This window comes from Xiphophorus maculatus, chromosome 14 (genome assembly GCF_002775205.1).
Source record: "Xiphophorus maculatus strain JP 163 A chromosome 14, X_maculatus-5.0-male, whole genome shotgun sequence".
Taxonomy (NCBI): domain Eukaryota; kingdom Metazoa; phylum Chordata; class Actinopteri; order Cyprinodontiformes; family Poeciliidae; genus Xiphophorus; species Xiphophorus maculatus.
The window spans coordinates 8,416,238-8,436,720 of NC_036456.1; the positions used below are offsets into that span (position 1 = coordinate 8,416,238).

At 34.8% G+C, this 20,483-nt stretch overlaps 2 protein-coding genes and 1 long non-coding RNA gene across 4 annotated transcripts; all 3 read right to left on the reverse strand.

Moving 5' to 3' along the window:
- Positions 1-960: 960 nt before the first annotated feature.
- Positions 961-7,203, reverse strand: LOC111610891 (leukocyte immunoglobulin-like receptor subfamily B member 3-like). 2 transcript variants are annotated; one of them, XM_023345955.1, is made up of 12 exons: positions 6,992-7,203; positions 6,300-6,335; positions 5,867-6,139; positions 5,094-5,363; positions 4,725-5,000; positions 4,074-4,343; positions 3,716-3,979; positions 3,006-3,113; positions 2,873-2,888; positions 2,696-2,772; positions 1,898-1,957; positions 961-1,813 (listed from the first exon to the last, which is right to left on the reverse strand). In XM_023345955.1, exons 1-12 carry the CDS (start codon positions 7,026-7,028, stop codon positions 1,734-1,736), a joined length of 1,767 nt encoding a protein of 588 aa, XP_023201723.1. In that variant the 5' UTR covers positions 7,029-7,203; the 3' UTR covers positions 961-1,733. The 2 variants fall into 2 exon arrangements, with proteins under 2 accessions (XP_023201723.1, XP_023201724.1); XM_023345956.1 differs by lacking the exons at positions 4,074-4,343; positions 4,725-5,000.
- A 3,606-nt stretch (positions 7,204-10,809) lies between these two features.
- On the reverse strand, positions 10,810-17,213 carry LOC111610886 (leukocyte immunoglobulin-like receptor subfamily B member 3A). Its single transcript, XM_023345946.1, has 11 exons — positions 16,995-17,213; positions 16,625-16,900; positions 15,971-16,240; positions 15,601-15,876; positions 14,300-14,572; positions 13,942-14,205; positions 12,047-12,163; positions 11,883-11,898; positions 11,705-11,793; positions 11,221-11,271; positions 10,810-11,052 (listed from the first exon to the last, which is right to left on the reverse strand). The coding sequence occupies exons 1-11, from the start codon at positions 16,996-16,998 to the stop codon at positions 10,982-10,984; spliced, it is 1,707 nt and encodes a 568-aa protein (XP_023201714.1). The 5' UTR covers positions 16,999-17,213; the 3' UTR covers positions 10,810-10,981.
- A 603-nt stretch (positions 17,214-17,816) lies between these two features.
- On the reverse strand, positions 17,817-19,066 carry LOC111610875. The gene is made up of 3 exons (XR_002753804.1): positions 18,890-19,066; positions 18,198-18,233; positions 17,817-18,032 (listed from the first exon to the last, which is right to left on the reverse strand). It is a non-coding gene; the product is annotated as an uncharacterized LOC111610875 (long non-coding RNA).
- Positions 19,067-20,483: the final 1,417 nt, after the last annotated feature.

The following is a 20,483-nucleotide window of genomic DNA, read 5'->3' on the forward strand; positions in this document are numbered from 1 at the left end:
GCTTGGTTTCAGTTCCCAAGTTTTATGTATTAGACATTAACAATCATTAATAAATATAAATTGAGTTATCAACTATTTAAACTAACAACAGACAGCGGGCCACACAGTCATTTCTTTAAGAAGAAGATGAGACAAAAACAAAGCAGATCTCATGTTTTATCAGGATGTTGACAGCTGTCAGTCAGACAGATAGAAAACTGGTTTACAGAGGAACTTAGGATTGAATTAATCACAGCTTGTTTGGTAAACAAGCTACTGATGAATAACTGTGTCTGGTTTTTCCCAAACATGGTGCTTTGTACTACGATAAAACATTTGTGCTATGAGCTCATCTAACCAAAGGACTCTATACCAGAAGCTACACAGTTCACCTTGACTCAAGCTAAGTTGTGCTACCAGAGAGAAGCTACTTTTTGATTGACAGCCAATAAAGAACGTAATAATTCATGAATATTGTGTGATAGGGAGGTCTAAGGATTAAAATGCATGTAGTTATTTTGCAGGACAAAAACTGGGATTAAATGGGTTAAAGTGGATGAATATGTGGAGAAAAACAAAAGATGATCCATTGACTGTCCTTCTTATGTTTTAATCCAGTAACCTCGACATCAGCTGGAGGAGCAGAGATTTTACACCAATTAGGTAGGAACCCCACAAAGATGCATATCTATTCAAAAACAGTAGAAACATCTGTTTCTCTGTGGCGCCAGTGTATAAATTATTCTCATTTTCTGTGTCAGGATATGTTTTTGTGTCTCATCTATTCAATAGTAAATATGTGAAACACCCAAGTTGAAATTATCTGACTCTTATTATTTGTGAATTTGTTGTTTTGTTTTTGTACCACAGTGTGGGAAAGTTAATGATGTTTAAAATAAACGTACAGAAGAAAATAAAATCTAACTGTATTTGGGTAATAAATTGAATCTGGATTATTTTGCATTTCAATATGAAGTTTATTGTAAAAAGAGCTTTGATTACATGTAAAAAAAAAAAAGATATCCTGACTTCTGACTGCACAATCAGCTGCAAAGTAGAAGTTGAGAAGCAATGAATGTAACTGTAATCGTTGTCATATTTAGTTTTTAGTGGGCAGACGACTCACTTTAATTTGACAACCACATAGTATATTTGATACATAACAGGTTATTTTCAATGAATATGTGTTTAAAAAGCTACAATAAATGAAATACAAAGACAAATCAACAGCATTACTTGTGTCAAAAAGGCAAAAGTGATATTGTAAAAAAAAAAAACAGATGAGAATTTTATACTTACAAGTTAACAATTGAAAAGTGTAAGAGAATATTTAATTTAGTAAAGACTATTTTGCTCATCTCAAAATGTAATTTATTATGCAAGGTACCATCACTCATGTAAAATGGAACCTGATTATATAAAAGTTAGTTTAGGAAGCTAAAGCAAAAAGAAGAAATAAAACTGATGCAGAATATAAAACAGCAAAGGACCAAATTCAAAATATTAGCATCACCCTGGATCTCCAGATCAATTATATTAAAAATATGTACATTACTGCCTGTCTGGATTTTACAAAGCATTTCTGTTCACACTACTGAGTGGGTCTGATTTTTCTTTTACCTACTTCAGTTTCAGACAATATTTCTTTGTTCAGCCAGTACAGGGTTTATGAAGACTTGTAACCAGAACACATAAGAATGTAATGAGCTTAATCCATATCATAAATCCTATAATAAATCAAAACATCCTGCAGCCTACATGGCAGAGTCGACGTGCAGAGCTGCTCCTGACCTGATGCCAGAATAAACCGTTTTATCTGTGGCTGCAGGACTTCCTGTAAACGAGACGATGATGATGCACATTAGTTATGATAATAAACAACAACAACAACAATAACGCTACAACAACATGTCTTTACCTTTTTTCTTTCTATTGGCTCTAGCCTGGTGGTTGATCTCAGCATATGTTGGAGTGACTTCTACAACAGAAAACATTGAAATCATCAATCAGACAAACTAAAAATCTTCAGCTCTGTGTCTGATCTATCGTTTTCTACTGGTGATGATATGCAGATGCTAATCATGACATAGCATGATTTTAAATCCATGTTGACCTGAGGACATTTTTCAGAACCAAGCCTGACAGCTTCCTGTTCTTACTGTCAAAGAAACAGCGCCATCCTCTGGTTCTAAAGGCCTTTATGGTGAGATTATCTCATGATAAACAAAATAAAAATTAAAAACCTAAAACCAGTGTCAGCTATTTGCTTACGTTGTACATTGTTTGTGTTTGGAAATAACTATTTAACTCAAAGTATTTCAGTTCATTCTGAGTTTATCTGCAGCTGAAACACATCTGGATTATTTATCAGTCGCTGATCCTCGTTAAATAACACAGTTGTTGCACTTTTAGCTGAATATAAAGTGAGAATCTAAAACAAAGAAACCAATTATAAAACCCCTATTTACATAAGCTAGAAGAAACAAAAGCAATTTACCAGACAATTAATTTATTTGGGTATTGTCTTTCTTTATCATTTATTTGCTTATTTTTTATCTTTAATATTTTTCACTTCATGTAAAAATGAAACAAGATTCAATAGCGACATATAGGTTTAAGATCATAGAAATAATGTAAAAGAAATAAAAGTCTAAGAAAAATGTGAACACAATATAAGCAATAATTTTTATTAACTAAAACTTGTGGAGGTTCTAACCCTGAAGAGGAGAGCTGTATTCATGACCGCCAGCCTGGTTGACTCCATCATTTCTGCTGCTCTCTGAGGCCTTACATCTACAACATGAACAAGAAAAAATAGTCACTGAATTTAATACATTAATCAGCAAAAAAAATCTGCTATTAATTCAAATAAATTAAAATGTGAGGAACTGACCTGGAGCAGAATAAACCTGTGAAAAAGAGATTTGCAGCTACATTAACTGGAAAATCGTTCTTATTTCTTTGTGTTATAAAATCATAGCAAATTTGTCACCAAGTAAAAACAAGCAAACAAAAAAAGGTCTCACCCTTGGACCGTCTGCAGAAACACAACAAGACGAGGAGAATAATGAGAATAAATCCAACAACTGGTCCAGAGATCAGCAGCACAAGATGTGAAGAACTGGACACAGTTACTGGAAATAAGAAACATTAAGTGGAAACAAATTTTATTCACCTGAAAAAATGTTATTTCCATATTTAAACACATAAATCATGAAACATTTTATCTGTTCATGAACAAATGACCTTGTTATTCCTTTACTCTCTCAGACTTATTTGATTCATTCATTGTTTGGTCAGACATAGTTTGAAAACTTTGTTGTCATTCATGACAAAAGGCAGAAATTCTGTGTACCTTATATATATATATATATATATATATATATATATATATATATACACTGCATTCAGTCTATGGTTACAAACAGGAGAAGTTAGGATGTTGAACCAAATTTCTGTGAAGAAGAAATTGTTGATATTTCCTCACAGCTCAGACCAGGACGCAGCCAAACTTATATCACAACAAAGATCTACTTGATCTAAGCTAACCAAAAAGTAACTATAACGTGACTCTGACTAAAATAGTTTGACACTAAGTAATAAACTTTTTTTTAACTCCTAGAAGTTGTGTTTTATTAAAAAAGTCTTCTAGGACGAGGTGTACATAGAGGTTATCTTTATCATTTAACATTTAAAATTTGTTAAAAAAACAACAACAAACAAGAAATAAAATCACCTGTTATGGTTTCACTCCACTGTGTTGAAGAATACCAGTCATCTCTGCTTCTACACTGACACATGTAGTTTCCACTGCTGGACTCAGAGACATTGAAAGTCCAGTCTTTACTGTCTGTCCACTGTATTATTGACCCAGATCTTCTCCATTCACACGTCCACTCAGTGGTTTCTCCTCCCTGGACCTCACATGTCAGAGTGATCGACTCACCACTGAAGACAAGAGGCCAGTTTGGTTGTCGAGTCACAAAAACCTTGTTGGAAACTGTTTACATCAGATATGGGCAGAAAAATTAAATCACATGAGAATTATTAATTTCATGGATTTAGTTTCTAACAGTCTTATAGAAAAAACTTACACATTATTTCAATGATGTTCTCATGGCTTGAATGACTGTAGAATGAGGGATTTCCTCTCTTTCCATCACACTTATAGATTCCTCCTTGTGTCACAGTGATTTCTCTGTTTTCTTCATTATTTGTGTTGAATTCAACAAAAGAAGTATCTGAGGTCCGCCTGAACCATCTGTACTTCCATCCAGCAGAGGGCTCCACTGAGCAGCTCAGTGTCACACTGCCCCCTACTGGTATGGTTGTTGAACCTGCAGCCAGTTTGGCTCCAGGTTTATCTGCAGTTAACATGAATTAAAATTGGTTAATTTTCAATAATTTAAAAAACATACAAAACTTGTAGCAGAACAAGCTACAGACTCGTTAACTGAAAAAAATGAGCAGATCGAGAAATTACTGAAAATATGTCAACAATGTAGAACTTCATTAATATGAATTATTCTGGTAGTTATTCATCGTTTCAGCCATACAGATTAACAACCAGCCTCTGATTATTGTGAGACTTTACAAAAGTAAACCTGATATAGAAACTTTTTTCTAATAGAAAGTTTGAATCAGTGTGTGTGTGTTTGTATGTGTGTGTGGGAGTTAAGCATTAATACTGACAACTCAACTAAGGACTAAATCAGCCACATTTTCATTTACAAGTGTCAACTTACTTGATACAGACAGTCTGATGGTTTCACTCCACTGTGTTGAAGAATACCAGTCATCTCTGCTTCTACACTGACACATGTAGTTTCCACTGCTGGACTCAGAGACATTGAAAGTCCAGTCTTTACTGTCTGTCTTGTGTATTATTGACCCAGATCTTCTCCATTCACACGTCCACTCAGTGGTTTCTCCTCCCTGGACCTCACATGTCAGAGTGATCGACTCACCACTGAACATCTGAGGCCAGATTGGTCGTCGAGTCACAAAAACCTTGTTGGAAACTGTTTACATCAGATATGGGCAGAAAAATTAAATCACATGAGAAATATTAATTTCATAGTTTTAGTTTCTAGCAGTCTTTAAAAAAAACTTACACATTATTTCAATGTTGTTCTCAAGGCTTGAATGACTGTAGAATGAGGGATTTCCTCTCTCTCCATCACACTTATAGATTCCTCCTTGTGTCACAGTGATTTCTCTGTTTTCTTCATTATTTCTGCTGAATTCAACAAAAGAAGAATCTGAGGTCCGCCTGAACCATCTGTACTTCCATCCAGCAGAGGGCTCCACTGAGCAGCTCAGTGTCACACTGCCCCCTATTGGTATGGTTGTTGAACCTGCTGCCAGTTTGGCTCTGGGTTTATCTGATGTAATAAAAACAAATATTATTCGATTTTATATAAAACACTGCAATTAAAAGCTTATTATAAAGAGTGATGCTTCTTTCAGAAAAGTAAATATGTGAAAAATCTGTAAATGCATTTTATTGTCATCTTTCCTTATTATAGATACTTTTTAGAAAGTAAAATAGAAAAAGAATTTGTTTGAAATTGTTTCATTAAATAACATGAAAGAGTTTATTCTCTTTTATGAAAAGATAATGCGGTTAACTCTACAAATAATAAAATCTATATATTCACATTAAGGTAAATAATATTTAGTTTGTTTTGTTGCTCTTTTTTTAACTTGTGGCTCACTTGACTTTATAAAAATCAAACCCAGTAATTATGTATGTGTCATATTTCAGACAATATTTTATCAACAAAAAAATCTGCTTGAAATAATGAAATAAAATAAAGTTAGAAAATGCATGTTTTTTTAGCGCTGATATAAAACTTTGTAATTCTTTAAAATATTCAGGTCTTACCTGAGACAGTAACAGGGACAGTTTTACTGCAATTTTCGTCAGGTGAAACCCTCCATTGACGACAGCACTGAAATTCACCACTATCACCAGTATACAGAGGACCAACTCTGAAACGTTTATCTGACTGAAAGCGATCAAATTCTTGACCATTCCTTAATAACCGGTATTGACAGTCAGTGTTTCTTCCTTCATTCATGTCACAGATAAATGTAACAAACTCTCCAACATAAAAAGTCGACCAGTTGGGTTCAACAGTCAGCACAGGATCTATAACTGAAACAACATTCATCAAGTTTGTCTTTTGATTTATAACAAAAACACATCAAGCTAAAAATTAAAGAAAAATACAGAATAATATCTGATATAAAAGATAAACTGGATTCTGTTCCTGAGAAGATAAATGATTAAAATACAGATTAAAAGTTGAATTTACCGAGAGTTTGTCCACAGCAGAGCAGTGTGTTCAGCACTGAAATAAAGGTTGAAAGTTCATCAGCATAAATAATAAATTAATTAAATCAAAAATATTTGCCAAACTCTCAGCTTTGACTCTGTTTACCTGTTAAATAAATGCAACTATTATAAATATATTGAGTTTTTATTTGTTCTGATAAGAATAAGATCAAATGTTTTAGTTTATTGTTGTTTTTCTGATGAGTTAAAACTTCATTTTATAAACTTCACATCCTGACTGAAGACAGAACATCTGCAGACGTTCTGCACGGCTACGGAAACTTCACACTCATCTCTACTGGTAAAAAACTGATAAAAGTTTTTAATGAAAAATTTAAGTCTCTTGTATCAGATCATGTTTCATTTTTCATCTTTGTTATATAATATTTTCATTGCTCCCACATTAGTTGTATGGGATATAAAGTTCTGTGCTAAAGTCTGATTTTACAATAAACAGCTTTTCAAAATGTTTGCACAGAAATGTTTGTGTTAGTAATTTGTCACTGAAATAACCTGTTTGAAGTTGCAGCAAACACATCAAGAACAAATGGTTATACTAAGTAAAGCTACACAAATACAATGGAAGATAAAGTAGATATTACAGCAGACAAGATGTCAAAGACGATGTTCTTCTAATCTGCATCATTCATACAGATAAAGTGATCTACTTACAGAGTGAGACCAGAACCCTGGGTGAGGTGTTCCCCATCCTGACCTCAACCTGGAACCATGTGTTGCTCTGCTTTGGTCCAATAATCTTCCTTTCATAACATGCTGCCTCTGCAACGTCTCTAGAGAAATGGAGCCGTCTGAAACAGGATCAACGTTTTATCTGAGAATGACGGGACAACGTTTATTTTAAACACTGACATCACTGCACTGAGTTTCTGCTGTGATGTTTCCGCTCCAATGATGACAAGTTGTGGTAAATGAAGCACAGGACTTTTTTTTCTTTTTTTTTTACAAACGAGTTAATAAAAAATAAAATCTATAGATAAGCTTCTTCTGCCTTTTTTAAACCATAACATAAAATTCACTTTGAATCAACTGTAAACAGCATTATTGTAACACATGAATAGTTTAAGTGTTTAATTCACTACTTGGTTTGTGTTGCGTGCGAACTCTCTGGCAAACAAACCATAAAATCCCCTTTTCATCTAAAAACAAGTGATGGTGAGAATGATCTCACCTATCACAGATATATAAGGTCTTAGGTGTGAATAAACAGACATGAGATCAGACAGTGTGAAATAGTTTGGAGTTTAAATAGATTTAAGAAGAAACTCTAAAAATGTACGGAGAGTGAAAAAAAGTTTCTGTGTTTCATTTAGCAGCGTCTGTTTGTGAGACAGGAAGAAGGATGGAAAATCTTATTTTCAGCAGAATAATCCTCTAACAATGACATCAGTCAAACCTACACCATACACTGACCTTTAATCTGATCCTAACTTTAGCCTCATCTACAATATGTCATATACAGTGTTGTATAGTAACGAAGTAAAACTACTTCACTACTTTACTTAAGTATATTTTGGAGTACTTCATACTTTCCTCGAGTATGAAAATTTTTGAATACTTTCACTTTTACTTCACTATATTTCCAAACTTAATCGCATACTTTTACTCCGATACATTTTCAATGTGTGGTTTAGTTACTCGTTACAAAAAAGCGAGAGAGAGAAACGCAAGTGTTTTGACCCCACCTACTGATTGACTGCAACAACGTCCGTAGCCTGCTTGCCTGGGCTTGTTCATCACCACCAATAGGATAAACCTGTTTCGCTTCTCCCATTAAACACAAAGCAAGTCTCGCAATCAGCAGCAGCCACATGGAGGAGGAGACGGAACTGCGTCGGACACGGCTCCAGGGGAACCACCAGCTGGTGATGAGAGCCCATGGCCTTATTTAAACACAATATACTCTTTCGTGGGTGTTAAAGATTCGTCGTACCGCATGAAGTGTATGTTATTCCTGCCCAAAGATGTGGAAATTCTATCTTACAAAAACTCCCCGTCCAACTTGAAGAAACACATCGAGGTAACGTCTTATGAAATGGTTATAATCCTCCTGTTTCAGTAACTATAGCTTGGTCACTAGACACTACTGTATTGTGAAATCTTGACCATAAATGAACTTTGTTTGGCATTGTTTCAGTTCCACACGTGGTGTATTTAGCTTAGGCCTAATGTTGACTGTAGCAGGTTACCTAGACTCCTCTGTTCAAGGGGGGACAGAAGCCATAGCGATAGCAATTTAGACTAAATTTAGCGAATATAGGAAAGGCATGCAAGTTCAAAACCACAAACCATTAACATGTGCTACTCTTTAAAACTGGAACAATTTATTAGCAGGTTTAATTTTGCCTGCACTTGGTTGTGTACATTATTTTAAGTGTATTTGACAAGTTTACCAAAATATAAAAAAAGTCATTCAAACTGCATTTGCCTTGTTTTACTTTTTACTTGTACTTTTCATTACATTACTTGAGTACATCCATTTTTACAGTAATTTCTATACTTAAGTACAAGAAGTTTCAGATACTTTAAGACTTTAACTCAAGTAACATTTCAGTCAGTGACTTGGACTTTTACCAAAGTCGTATTTTGGAGAGGTACCTATACTTTTACTTGACTCTGAGATGTCAGTACTTTATACAACACTGGTCATATATTAATTTCTTAGCTCAGCGCAAAGAAGCCGTTAGCAGCTCTGCTAACCCAGCACGGGTGTTGGCTGTGAGGTCATGGAAAAGCATTTGGTTTTCTGATGTTACTTAATTTGCAGTTTTCTATACTAAATATTTCACTTTAGTCCAGATCTTCCACCAAGAGATGAGGAAACATTACAGAGTGTCCTGCAGAAACTCTATAAATACAATTGCAAATGTGCTGAGCTTCATCTTCAGTGACATCCTGCTCAAGAAGTGTTGACCAAAGAAGCAGAAGTTCTCTATAATGGTATGACGACTCAGCACTGCCCTCTTGTGGCAGGCTTTTGAATCCAGACTGCAGGCCATTGTTTCAGAGTTTAGGTCTGGCACTTCTTTCCTGGTGTTTTAATCTAAATTGTTTATTCAACTGAATCTAAAAATTGTCCCATTTATTCTAGTTTCAGAAGAAATAATATGTGTTTCAAGACTCTCTGAATTGTTGTTTGTGCTAAGCTAACATGGTTGTTGCAGCTGCAGACAGCAACTGTGTTTTCAGTGAGGATGAGGATGTTGAGCTTGATGATGGATGTGTGAGATGTTCTGCTGCCGTTTCCACCACAGCCAATCAGACTGGATGGATCAGGTTCATGTGAAGCAGCAGAATCCTGCAGACACACAAGTTTTCTTCCTGGATGGATCACCGGACATTCAGCCATTTTCTGGAACTCTGACAGAAATGACTACTTAATAGCACCATCTGCTGGCCACTATCTGTAAGCACAAGTCACTGACAGAAGAAGTCTGGTGGGATTTTTGTTTTTTCCCACCAAGATTCACAGATTAAATAAATAATGTTCACTGTTGTTAACAGGACATGAAGTAAAACACACTTTTCTTTTCTGTTTTTTCTTGTTAATATATTACTTTGCATAACTGAAAATTGCATTTTAATTGATTTTGTATCAGGTATTGTATCTCCAACTGCTACTCCACTGTTTTAATTTCGCAACTCTCTAAAAATAACAATATTGTAAAAAATGAATTGATGTTTCTTTTATTTTCCTCCTGATACTTAAAACCTAGAAAGAGCAAAAAACAAAAACTCCTTTCATTAAAGCCCTTAGCTTTGTTTAATGTTTTTATTATCTATTATTTCTTAAAGCAGCATGCAGGTTTGACAATCTATAAAAACAGAACAAATCCTGAACAAATAATAATAAATTAACACACTGTGATAATTGGAGCTGGTTGTCATTGTTGCCGTTTCCTCCACAGCCCAAACACACTGGATGGATCAGGTTCATGTGAAGCAGCAGAATCCTGAAGACACACAAGTTTTATTCCTGCGTCACATTATTGAACTGACGGCCAGTTTCTGGACCGATAACTTGGAAAACTATGACTTAATGTCACCATCTGCTGGCCACCAGCTGTAAACACAAGTCACGGACAGAACACAGCGTGTATTTTTGGGAATGAATCATTTGAATAAATAATGTTTTTTGTAGAACAGGGTATTTATTTATGTATGTGTTTAATTATAATTACTTTTGACAATATTGAAAATTGCAAAAATATCCACAGCAGCCCTGTGTAGCAAACTTTTAGAATATAAAATGTGATTTCTTAAAATATTACATTTAATTTAGAATTAATGTTAAATTGTTCATTTTCTCATTTGTTTGTGCTGCAGTAAAACCATTAAGACCATTAGGAAACACTACCTATCATTTAATGAATACTTGAATAACGTCACTGTGTTGAAGAGACCAAGTAATTTATTCATGTTTATACATTTGTACATGTATATACTAATAATTAACAAACAGCATGTTATCTTTGGCAGAATAATAAAGTACTGTTACAGAGAAACAGACAAATGAGATAAAATCAGGAATTCACAACTAAACAACAGAAATCTTATCAGAACTGCTGAATGTGGCAGCAAATTTTCCTGATTGAAGAAAAAATGATCAGTAACAATCTAATCAATCAGGTGTTTATCTGACCTTCATGCTGAGCTGTAATTATCTGGTCTCACATTAACGTAAACAGAACCTTCTTCTGGATCAGGAGGTCTCTCTGGTAAAAGTGAAACATGGATACATAGAAAACATACATTAGTGTTTCTCCTCATATTTTTAAATAGTTTAATATCACTCTCTGAGTATTTGACAGCTGAGGATTGATCTGATTCACATGTAATCAGTCACCTTTAATAACTTGGTTGTTTTAGTACAAATACGTTACCTTTTCCAGTGGCTCCACGGTTATGGATTGTCTCATACACAGACGTGGTGCCTACAGTAAATATAAAATATGTCAAAGAAAAGCTTGTATCTGAATGCAATTATGTAAAATAATAAGATCTATTTTGTAGATGCTTAGATATTATGTTTATCATTTCATTCCTGATGGAGATAATTGTGAGTTTGTTACAACTTTGAATTGTTTTTCTTAATCAAACTCATAGTAATAATATAATTATATGTTGTCATACTGAGCAGCAGAACCATAATATCTGTAGATTAATTCTGACATAAAAATTAAGCTCAGCAAATAAAATATTCAGGTGTTTCACTTTGTTGTTTTGTGTTTGTCAGAAGGAATGACTCTTAAAGTAGACACTTTGATATTGTTATACATTTTATAATACGGTGTTATGATGAAGAAAAAAGTTACAACAAAGTGATGTTATGTCCAAATTAATGCTGATGTTTATTCTGTGACTAACCATGCAGCAGAAAGCTGTAATCACTTTCAGTCTGGTTCACTCCATGATTAGTGGTCGGCCTCTGGCTGCTGCTTTCAGACTGAAATGACCTAAAAATATTAAAGTGGATAAAATTTAACTATGAAACAAAGATCAAGAGTTTATGACTAAGATGAAAGAACAGATATTTCATTCTGACCTGATGCAGCTCAAATCTGGAGAAGATAAAAAAAAGCCATTTAGATCATCAACAACAGAATTAAAATGTTGAACCGAATTTCAAAAGTCATATTTTAATACATGTGATTCAATAACACATTATTTCAGGTTAGAAGCAATAAAATGAGAAGAAAATGTTCTGACCTTTGGACCGTCTGCAGCGCCACAACAAGAGCAGGAGGACAATGAGAACGATTCCACTAACTGGTCCAACGATCAACATCACAGGAAATGAAGAGATGACAGGACTGGATACAGTTACTGGAAACACAATAAATCATAAAACATTTAATTTAGTCCTCATTTTATTCAACAGCAACAGAAACATTTTATTAATGTGTTTATTAAAATTACAAACTGCAGCTTTAACTTGATATTGTTAAATTGTGATTCTATGTAATGAAAAAAACAAACATCTGTTCATCTCAGAGGACAGATCTATCCCACCTGGTGGGTTTAATAGGGTGCAAGTCATTTTACTGACTTTTATTTGCATAATGCACAATATTGTAACTACTATTTTATTGTGTTTATATGTCTATAATTATAAGACATTCCTCTGGTTATTATCTTTCATTAGAGCCTCAGTGATGACTGTATGTTGAATCACTGAGGAGTTTCAGTCATTTGAAGTTTATATATCAGACGTTGTCCAGTTGTTGTCCAGATGTGATATTTCTCAAATGAAACTTCACATTTAATATCTGGAGAACATAGAAAAACACCCACACACATGAACATGTCCAAAAATTATTATTTTTTTGCATTTTGATTAATTTTTAAATCCACAAACAGAATACTTAATTCTACATTTTCATTTCATTGTCCAGTCCAAACATTCAACACTCAATGTTACATAGAAATAGACATGAAAAATCTTGGCAAAGCAAAAAGTTTCTTATTTGTTTGTGTCACAAACTTAATATCTGCATATTAATTACAGTTGAAGGATTTTTGACTGCAATAATAAAAATAAATATAAATATTTTGAAATCTTAATGTAGAGACCAAGCTTTTGCATTTACTCCAAATGGTTCAAGAACAGCAGCAGCTTTAATTTGGTTAAACCTTTTCAGGCGTTTTTGATCATTTTGATGTGGCTGTTACAAACTGTGGTTATTGAGTGGTGAGGACGACGTGGTGGACCCAGGTTGTAGAGCAAATGATGATGGTTTTAATGAAGAAATCACAAAATACAAAGTCCAGGCAGCACAGGTGAGCAATAAGGCAAAGAGCTCAAACACTGGGAGCAACTGGAATACAAACTGGACTCGAACGAGGGAAAGGTAGACGACACATGACTTTAGACTTTAGACTAGGACCCGACAGGGAAACACAGATGAGATTAAATACACAGGGAAGGTAATCAGGGAACAATAGAGACAGCTGGGAGCAATAATGGCCAGAGAGATGGGAACTAAATTAACACACAGAGAATAAAACCACATCCTCACAGTGGCCAGTTAGAACATGTTTTACTTTAATTTTGCTGAAAAAAAGTTATCTACTGTTATTTTGAGGAAGTAGTGATGTAACTGTATCAGAGATCATAATATCATAAGAAACTAATATGAGCTTGAGTGAATATTGATGTTATTAAATGAATCCTGCTGCATTTAGTTTTGCTGATCTATCCTCACAGTTCAGACCAGGTCAAACAAACTTGGATCACAACAATGAGCTGCTTAATCTAAACAAAAAGATATTTAAAGAAAATAAATCTGACTGAAATAGTTCAACACTCAACTTGTTAACTCCTAGAAGTTTTCTGTTTTATTCTTTAGATAAAGAACAACTTTGGGAACAATGTGCACATAGCAGCACAAATTATAACAGTTGTGGTTTTATTATTGTAACTTGTTAAAGGAAGTGAACAATAAAAATCAGCTCCTTTTTTTCTGCAGATAAAAATTCATAACTCAAATTAGAACTAGTCAGATTTATTCTAGTCTGTCCAAGGAAGAAACTTCATATAATCCAACATATGAGGAAAACATTTTTTCTACAATCTGTTCAGAAAAAAACAACAATTAAATCACCTGTTATGGTTTCACTCCACTGTGTTGAAGAATACCAGTCATCTCTGCTTCTACACTGACACATGTAGTTTCCACTGCTGGACTCAGAGACATTGAAAGTCCAGTCTTTATTGTCTGTCTTGTGTATTATTGACCCAGATCTCCTCCAGTCACACGTCCACTCAGTGGTTTCTCCTCCCTGGACCTCACATGTCAGAGTGATCGACTCACCACTGAAGATATGAGGCCAGTTTGGTTGTCGAGTCACAAAAACCTTGTTGGAAACTGTTTACATCAGATATGGGCAGAAAAATTAAATCACATGAGAAATATTAATTTCAGAGTTTCAGTTTCTAACAGTCTTAAAGAAAAAACTTACACATTATTTCAATGATGTTCTCAAGGCTTGAATGACTGTAGAATGAGGGATTTCCTCTCTTTCCATCACACTTATAGATTCCTCCTTGTGTCACAGTGATTTCTCTGTTTTCTTCATTATTTCTGCTGAATTCAACAAAAGAAGAATCTGAGGTCCGTCTGAACCATCTGTACTTCCATCCAGCAGAGGGCTCCACTGAGCAGCTCAGTGTCACACTGCCCCCTACTGGTATGGTTGATGAACCTGCTGCCAGTTTGGCTCTGGGTTTAGCACCTGTTAACATGAATTAAAATTGGTTAAGTTTTTCAATAATTTAAAAAAAAACATACAAGACATGTACAAGCAGAACAAGCTACAGACTCGTTAACTGAAATAAATGAGTAGATCAGGAAATTACTGAAAATATGTCAACAATGTAGAACTTCATTAATATGAATTATTCTGGTAGTTATTCATCGTTTCAGCCATACAGATTAACAACCAGCCTCTGATTATTGTGAGACTTCACAAAAGTAAATCTGACATAGAAACTTTTTCTAATAGAAAGTTTGAATCAGTGTGTGTGTGTTTGTATGTTTGTCACTTTGACCGGCAGAGGCTCTGCGTTTCAAGAAGGAAGTGAGGCAACAAATGTCTTTGAGGTGGATTTATTTGGGAGCTCCAAATCTTCATTACACCAGCACTCTCTCTTAGTGAAACAAAGAAGCTGACATTTATACCTGAGGCAAGTTCCAACACTTACACCAGGTAAAGGGGTGATCCAAAAAGAAAAGACAAACAAACACTACTTACACAAACCTAACAACAAATGATCCAACAAATATTTACATGCATGCAAATTATTAAAATTAAACTAATCTAAAGTCAATCAAAAGTAAATATAACTAAATATAAATCATCAGAGTATTCCCCCTCTTAATGGAAGTTGGTATGCTCCAGGAGCATTCGTCTCCCTCTCTGATCCACCTTGCTGAGACACACCCAGAAAGGCAAATACTCAATTAACTCAAATTGAACTAATCTAAATCAAAACGAACTGACATTTCCCCCTCTCTCCCACATTCTCCGAACAGGAAAGATGGCCAGTCTCCCCCCCACAAAGAATGTTCACCAAATGTCACAATATAACTAAACAAAAACTACTACAAACACATTTGAACTGAAAACAACATAATATCAATAATCAACATGGGATGGAACCCATGGTCTCCATCACAGTGTGTGTGGGAATTAAGCATTAATACTGACAACTCAACTATGGACTAAATCAGCCACATTTTCATTTACAAGTGTCAACTTACTTGATACAGACAGTCTGATGGTTTCACTCCACTGTGTTGAAGAATACCAGTCATCTCTGCTTCTACACTGACATGTGTAGTTTCCACTGCTGGACTCAGAGACATTGAAAGTCCAGTCTTTACTGTCTGTCCACTGTATTATTGACCCAGATCTCCTCCATTCACACGTCCACTCAGTGGTTTCTCCTCCCTGGACCTCACATGTCAGAGTGATCGACTCACCACTGAACATCTGAGGCCAGTTTGGTTGTCGAGTCACAAAAACCTTGTTGGAAACTGTTTACATCAGATATGGGCAGAAAAATTAAATCACATGAGAATTTTTTATTTCATAGTTTTAGTTTCTAAAAGTCTTAAAGAAAAAACTTACACATTATTTCAATGATGTTCTCAAGGCTTGAATGACTGTATAATGAGGGATTTCCTCTCTCTCCATCACACTTATAGATTCCTCCTTGTGTCACAGTGATTTCTCTGTTTTCTTCATTATTTCTGCTGAATTCAACAAAAGAAGAATCTGAGGTCCGTCTGAACCATCTGTACTTCCATCCAGCAGAGGGCTCCACTGAGCAGCTCAGTGTCACACTGCCCCCTACTGGTATGGTTGATGAACCTGCTGATAGTTTGGCTCCAGGTTTAGCTGCAGATAACATGAATTAAAATTGGTTAATTTTTCTATAATAAAAAAAACAAACAAGACTTGTACAAGCAGAACAAGCTACAGACTCGTTAACTGAAATAAATGAGTAGATCAGAAAATTACTGAAAATATGTCAACAATGTAGAACTTCATTAATATGAATTATTCTGGTAGTTATTCATCGTTTCAGCCATACAGATTAACAACCAGCCTCTGATTATTGTGAGACTTTACAAACGTAAACCTGATATAGAAACTTTTTCTAATAGAAAGTTTGAATCAGTGTGTGTGTGTTTGTATGTGTGTGTGGGAGTTAAGCATTAATACTGACAACTCAACTATGGACTAAATCAGCCACATTTTCATTTACAAGTGTCAACTTACTTGATACAGACAGTGTGATGGTTTCACTCCACTGTGTTGAAGAATACCAGTCATCTCTGCTTCTACACTGACACATGTAGTTTCCACTGCTGGACTCAGAGACATTGAAAGTCCAGTCTTTACTGTCTGTCTTGTGTATTATTGACCCAGATGTCCTCCATTCACACGTCCACTCAGTGGTTTCTCCTCCCTGGACCTCACATGTCAGAGTGATCGACTCACCACTGAACATCTGAGGCCAGTTTGGTCGTCGAGTCACAAAAACCTTGTTGGAAACTGTTTACATCAGATAAGAAGAGAAAACTGAAATCACAGGAGAATTTTTAATGTCATAGTTCTAGTTTCTAATAGTCTTAAAGAAAAAACTTACACATTATTTCAATGATGTTCTCATGGCTTGAATGACTGTAGAATGAGGGATTTCCTCTCTTTCCATCACACTTATAGATTCCTCCTTGTGTCACAGTGATTTCTCTGTTTTCTTCATTATTTCTGCTGAATTCAACAAAAGAAGAATCTGAGGTCCGTCTGAACCATCTGTACTTCCATCCAGCAGAGGGCTCCACTGAGCAGCTCAGTGTCACACTGCCCCCTACTGGTATGGTTGTTGAACCTGCTGTCAATGTGGCCGTGGGTTTATCTGATGTTAGAAAATCAAATATTATTTGATTTGTCATAAAATACTGCAATTAAAAGCTTATTGTAAAGAGTGATGCTTCTTTCAGATAAAAAATATGTGAAAAAGCTGTAAATGCATTTTATTGTCATCTTTGCTTATTATAGATACTTATTAGAAATTAATAAAGAAAAAGAATTTGTTTGAAATTGTTTCATTAAATAACATGAAAGAGTTCATTCTCATTTCTGAAAAGATAATGTGGTTATCTTTACAAATAAGCAAATCTATATATTCACATTAAGGTAAATAATATTTCCTTTGTTTTATTGCTCTTTTTTAAACTTGTGGCTCACTTAAATTTTAAAAAGTTAAACCCAGTAATTATGTTTGTTTCATATTTCAGACACTAATTTATCAACAAAAAAATCTACTTGAAATAATGAAATAAAATACATTTAGCAAATACATGTTTTTTAGGGCTGATATAAAACTTTGTAATTCTTTAAAATATTCAGGTCTTACCTGAGACAGTAATAGTGACACTTTTACTGCACTTTGAGTCAGATGAACCCGTCCAGTTACCACAGCAATGAAATTCACCACTATAACCAGTAAACAGAGGACCAACTCTGAAACGTTTATCTGACTGATAGAGATAAATTTCTTGACCATTCCTCATTAACTTGTAGATCCAGTCAGTGTCTCTTCCTTCATTCATGTCACAGATAAATGTAACAAACTCTCCATCATAAAAATTCAACCAGTTGGGTTCAACAGTCAGCACAGGATCTATAAAGAACCAACATTCAGCAAGTTTGTCTTTTGATTTATAACAAAAACACATCAAGATAAAATTTACTGAAAAATACAGAATAATATCTGATATAAAATATAAACTGAATTCTGTTCCTGAGAGGACAAATGATTAAAATACAGATTAAAAGTTGAATTTACCGAGAGTTTGTCCACAGCAGAGCAGTGTGTTCAGCACTGAAATAAAGGTTGAAAGTTCATCAGCATAAATAATAAATTAATTAAATCAAAAATATTTGCCAAACTCTCAGCTTTGACTCTGTTTACCTGTTAAATAAATGCAACTATTATAAATATATTGAGTTTTTATTTGTTCTGATAAGAATAAGATCAAATGTTTTAGTTTATTGTTGTTTTTCTGATGAGTTAAAACTTCATTTTATAAACTTCACATCCTGACTGAAGACAGAACATCTGCAGACGTTCTGCACGGCTACGGAAACTTCACACTCATCTCTACTGGTAAAAAACTGATAAAAGTTTTTAATGAATAATTTAAGTTTCTTGTATCAGATCATGTTTCATTTTTCATCTTTGTTCTATAATATTTTCATTTCTCCCACATTAGTTGTATGGGATATAAAGTTCTGTGCTAAAGTCAGATTTTACAATAAACAGCTTTTCAAAATGTTTGCACAGAAATGTTTGTGTTAGTAATTTGTCACTGAAATAACCTGTTTGAAGTTGCAGCAAACACATCAAGAACAAATGGTTATACTAAGTAAAGCTACACAAATACAATGGAAGATAAAGTAGATATTACAGCAGACAAGATGTCAAAGACGATGTTCTTCTAATCTGCATCATTCATACAGATAAAGTGATCTACTTACAGAGTGAGACCAAAACCCTGGGTGAGGTGTTCCCCATCCTGACCTCAACCTGGAACCATGTGTTGCTCTGCTTTGGTCCAATAATCTTCCTTTCATAACATGCTGCCTCTGCAACGTCTCTAGAGAAATGGAGCCGTCTGAAACAGGATCAACGTTTTATCTGAGAATGACGGGACAACGTTTATTTTGAACACTGACATCACTGCACTGAGTTTCTGCTGTGATGTTTCCGCTCCAATGATGACAAGTTGTGGTAAAAGAAGCACAGGACTTTTTTTTCTTTTTTTTTTACAAAAGAGTTAATAAAAAATAAAATCAATAGATAAGCTTCTTCTGCTTTTTTAAAACCATAAAATAAAATTCACTTTGATTAAACTGTAAACAACATTATTGTAACACATGAATAGTTTAAATGTTTAATCCACTACTTGGTTTGTGTTGCGTGCGAACTCTCTGGCAAACAAACCATAAAATCCCCTTTTCATCTAAACACAAGTGATGGTGAGAATGATCTCACCTATCACAGATATATAAGGTCTTAGGTGTGAATAAACAGACATGAGATCAGACAGTGTGAAATAGTTTGGAGTTTAAATAGATTTAAGAAGAAACTCTAAAAATGTACAGAGAGTGAAAAAAAGTTTCTGTGTTTCATTTAGCAGCGTCTGTTAGTGAGACAGGAAGAAGGATGGAAAATCTTATTTTCAGCAGAATAATCCTCTAACAATGATATCAGTCAAACCTACACCATACACTGACCTTTAACCTGATCCTAACTTTAGCCTCATCTACAATATGTCATATATTAATTTCTTAGCTCAGCTTAAAGAAGCCGTTAGCAGCTCTGCTAACCCAGCATGGGTTTTGGCTGTGAGGTAATGGAAAAGCATTTGGTTTTCTGGTGTTACTTAATTTTCAGTTTTCTGTACTAAATATTTCACTTTAGTCCAGATCTTCCACCAAGAGACGAGGAAACATTACAGAGTGTCCTGCAGAAACTCTATAAATACAATTGCAAATGTGCTGAGCTTCATCTTCAGTGACATCCTGCTCAAGACGTGTTGACCAAAGAAGCAGAAGTTCTCTTTAATGGTATGAAGACTCAGCACTGCCCTCTTGTGGCAGGATTTTGAATCCAGACTGCAGGCCATTGTTTCAGAGTTTAGGTCTGGCACTTCTTTCCTGGTGTTTTAATCTAAATTGTCCATTCAACTGACACTAAAAATTGTCCCATTTATTCTAGTTTCAGAAGAAATAATATGTGTTTCAAGACTCTCTGAATTGTTGTTTGTGCTAAGCTAACATGGTTGTTGCAGCTGCAGGCAGCAGCTGTGTTTTCAGTGAGGATGAGGATGTTGAGCTTGATGATGGATGTGTGAGATGTTCTGCTGCCGTTTCCACCACAGCCAATCAGACTGGATGGATCAGGTTCATGTGAAGCAGCAGAATCCTGCAGACACACAAGTTTTCTTCCTGGATGGATCACCGGACATTCAGCCATTTTCTGGAACTCTGACAGAAATGACTACTTAATAGCACCATCTGCTGGCCACTATCTGTAAGCACAAGTCACTGACAGAAGAAGTCTGGTGGG

Bases quoted from the DNA above. Each gene is read 5' to 3' on its own strand.
- LOC111610891 (XM_023345955.1), bottom strand. From the start codon at position 7,028: ATGGGGAACACCTCACCCAGGGTTCTGGTCTCACTCT. The intron at 6,336-6,991 runs GTAAGTAGATCA...CCTTTATTTCAG, and splicing joins CAGGGTTCTGGTCTCACTCT to TGCTGAACACACTGCTCTGC. The intron at 1,814-1,897 runs GTAAAGACATGT...TCTCGTTTACAG, and splicing joins AGCCAATAGAAAGAAAAAAG to GAAGTCCTGCAGCCACAGAT.
- LOC111610886 (XM_023345946.1), bottom strand. The intron at 14,206-14,299 runs GTAAGTTTTTTC...TGATGTAAACAG, and splicing joins GAACATCATTGAAATAATGT to TTTCCAACAAGGTTTTTGTG. The intron at 11,272-11,704 runs GTTAGTCACAGA...TATTTACTGTAG, and splicing joins TTACAGCTTTCTGCTGCATG to GCACCACGTCTGTGTATGAG.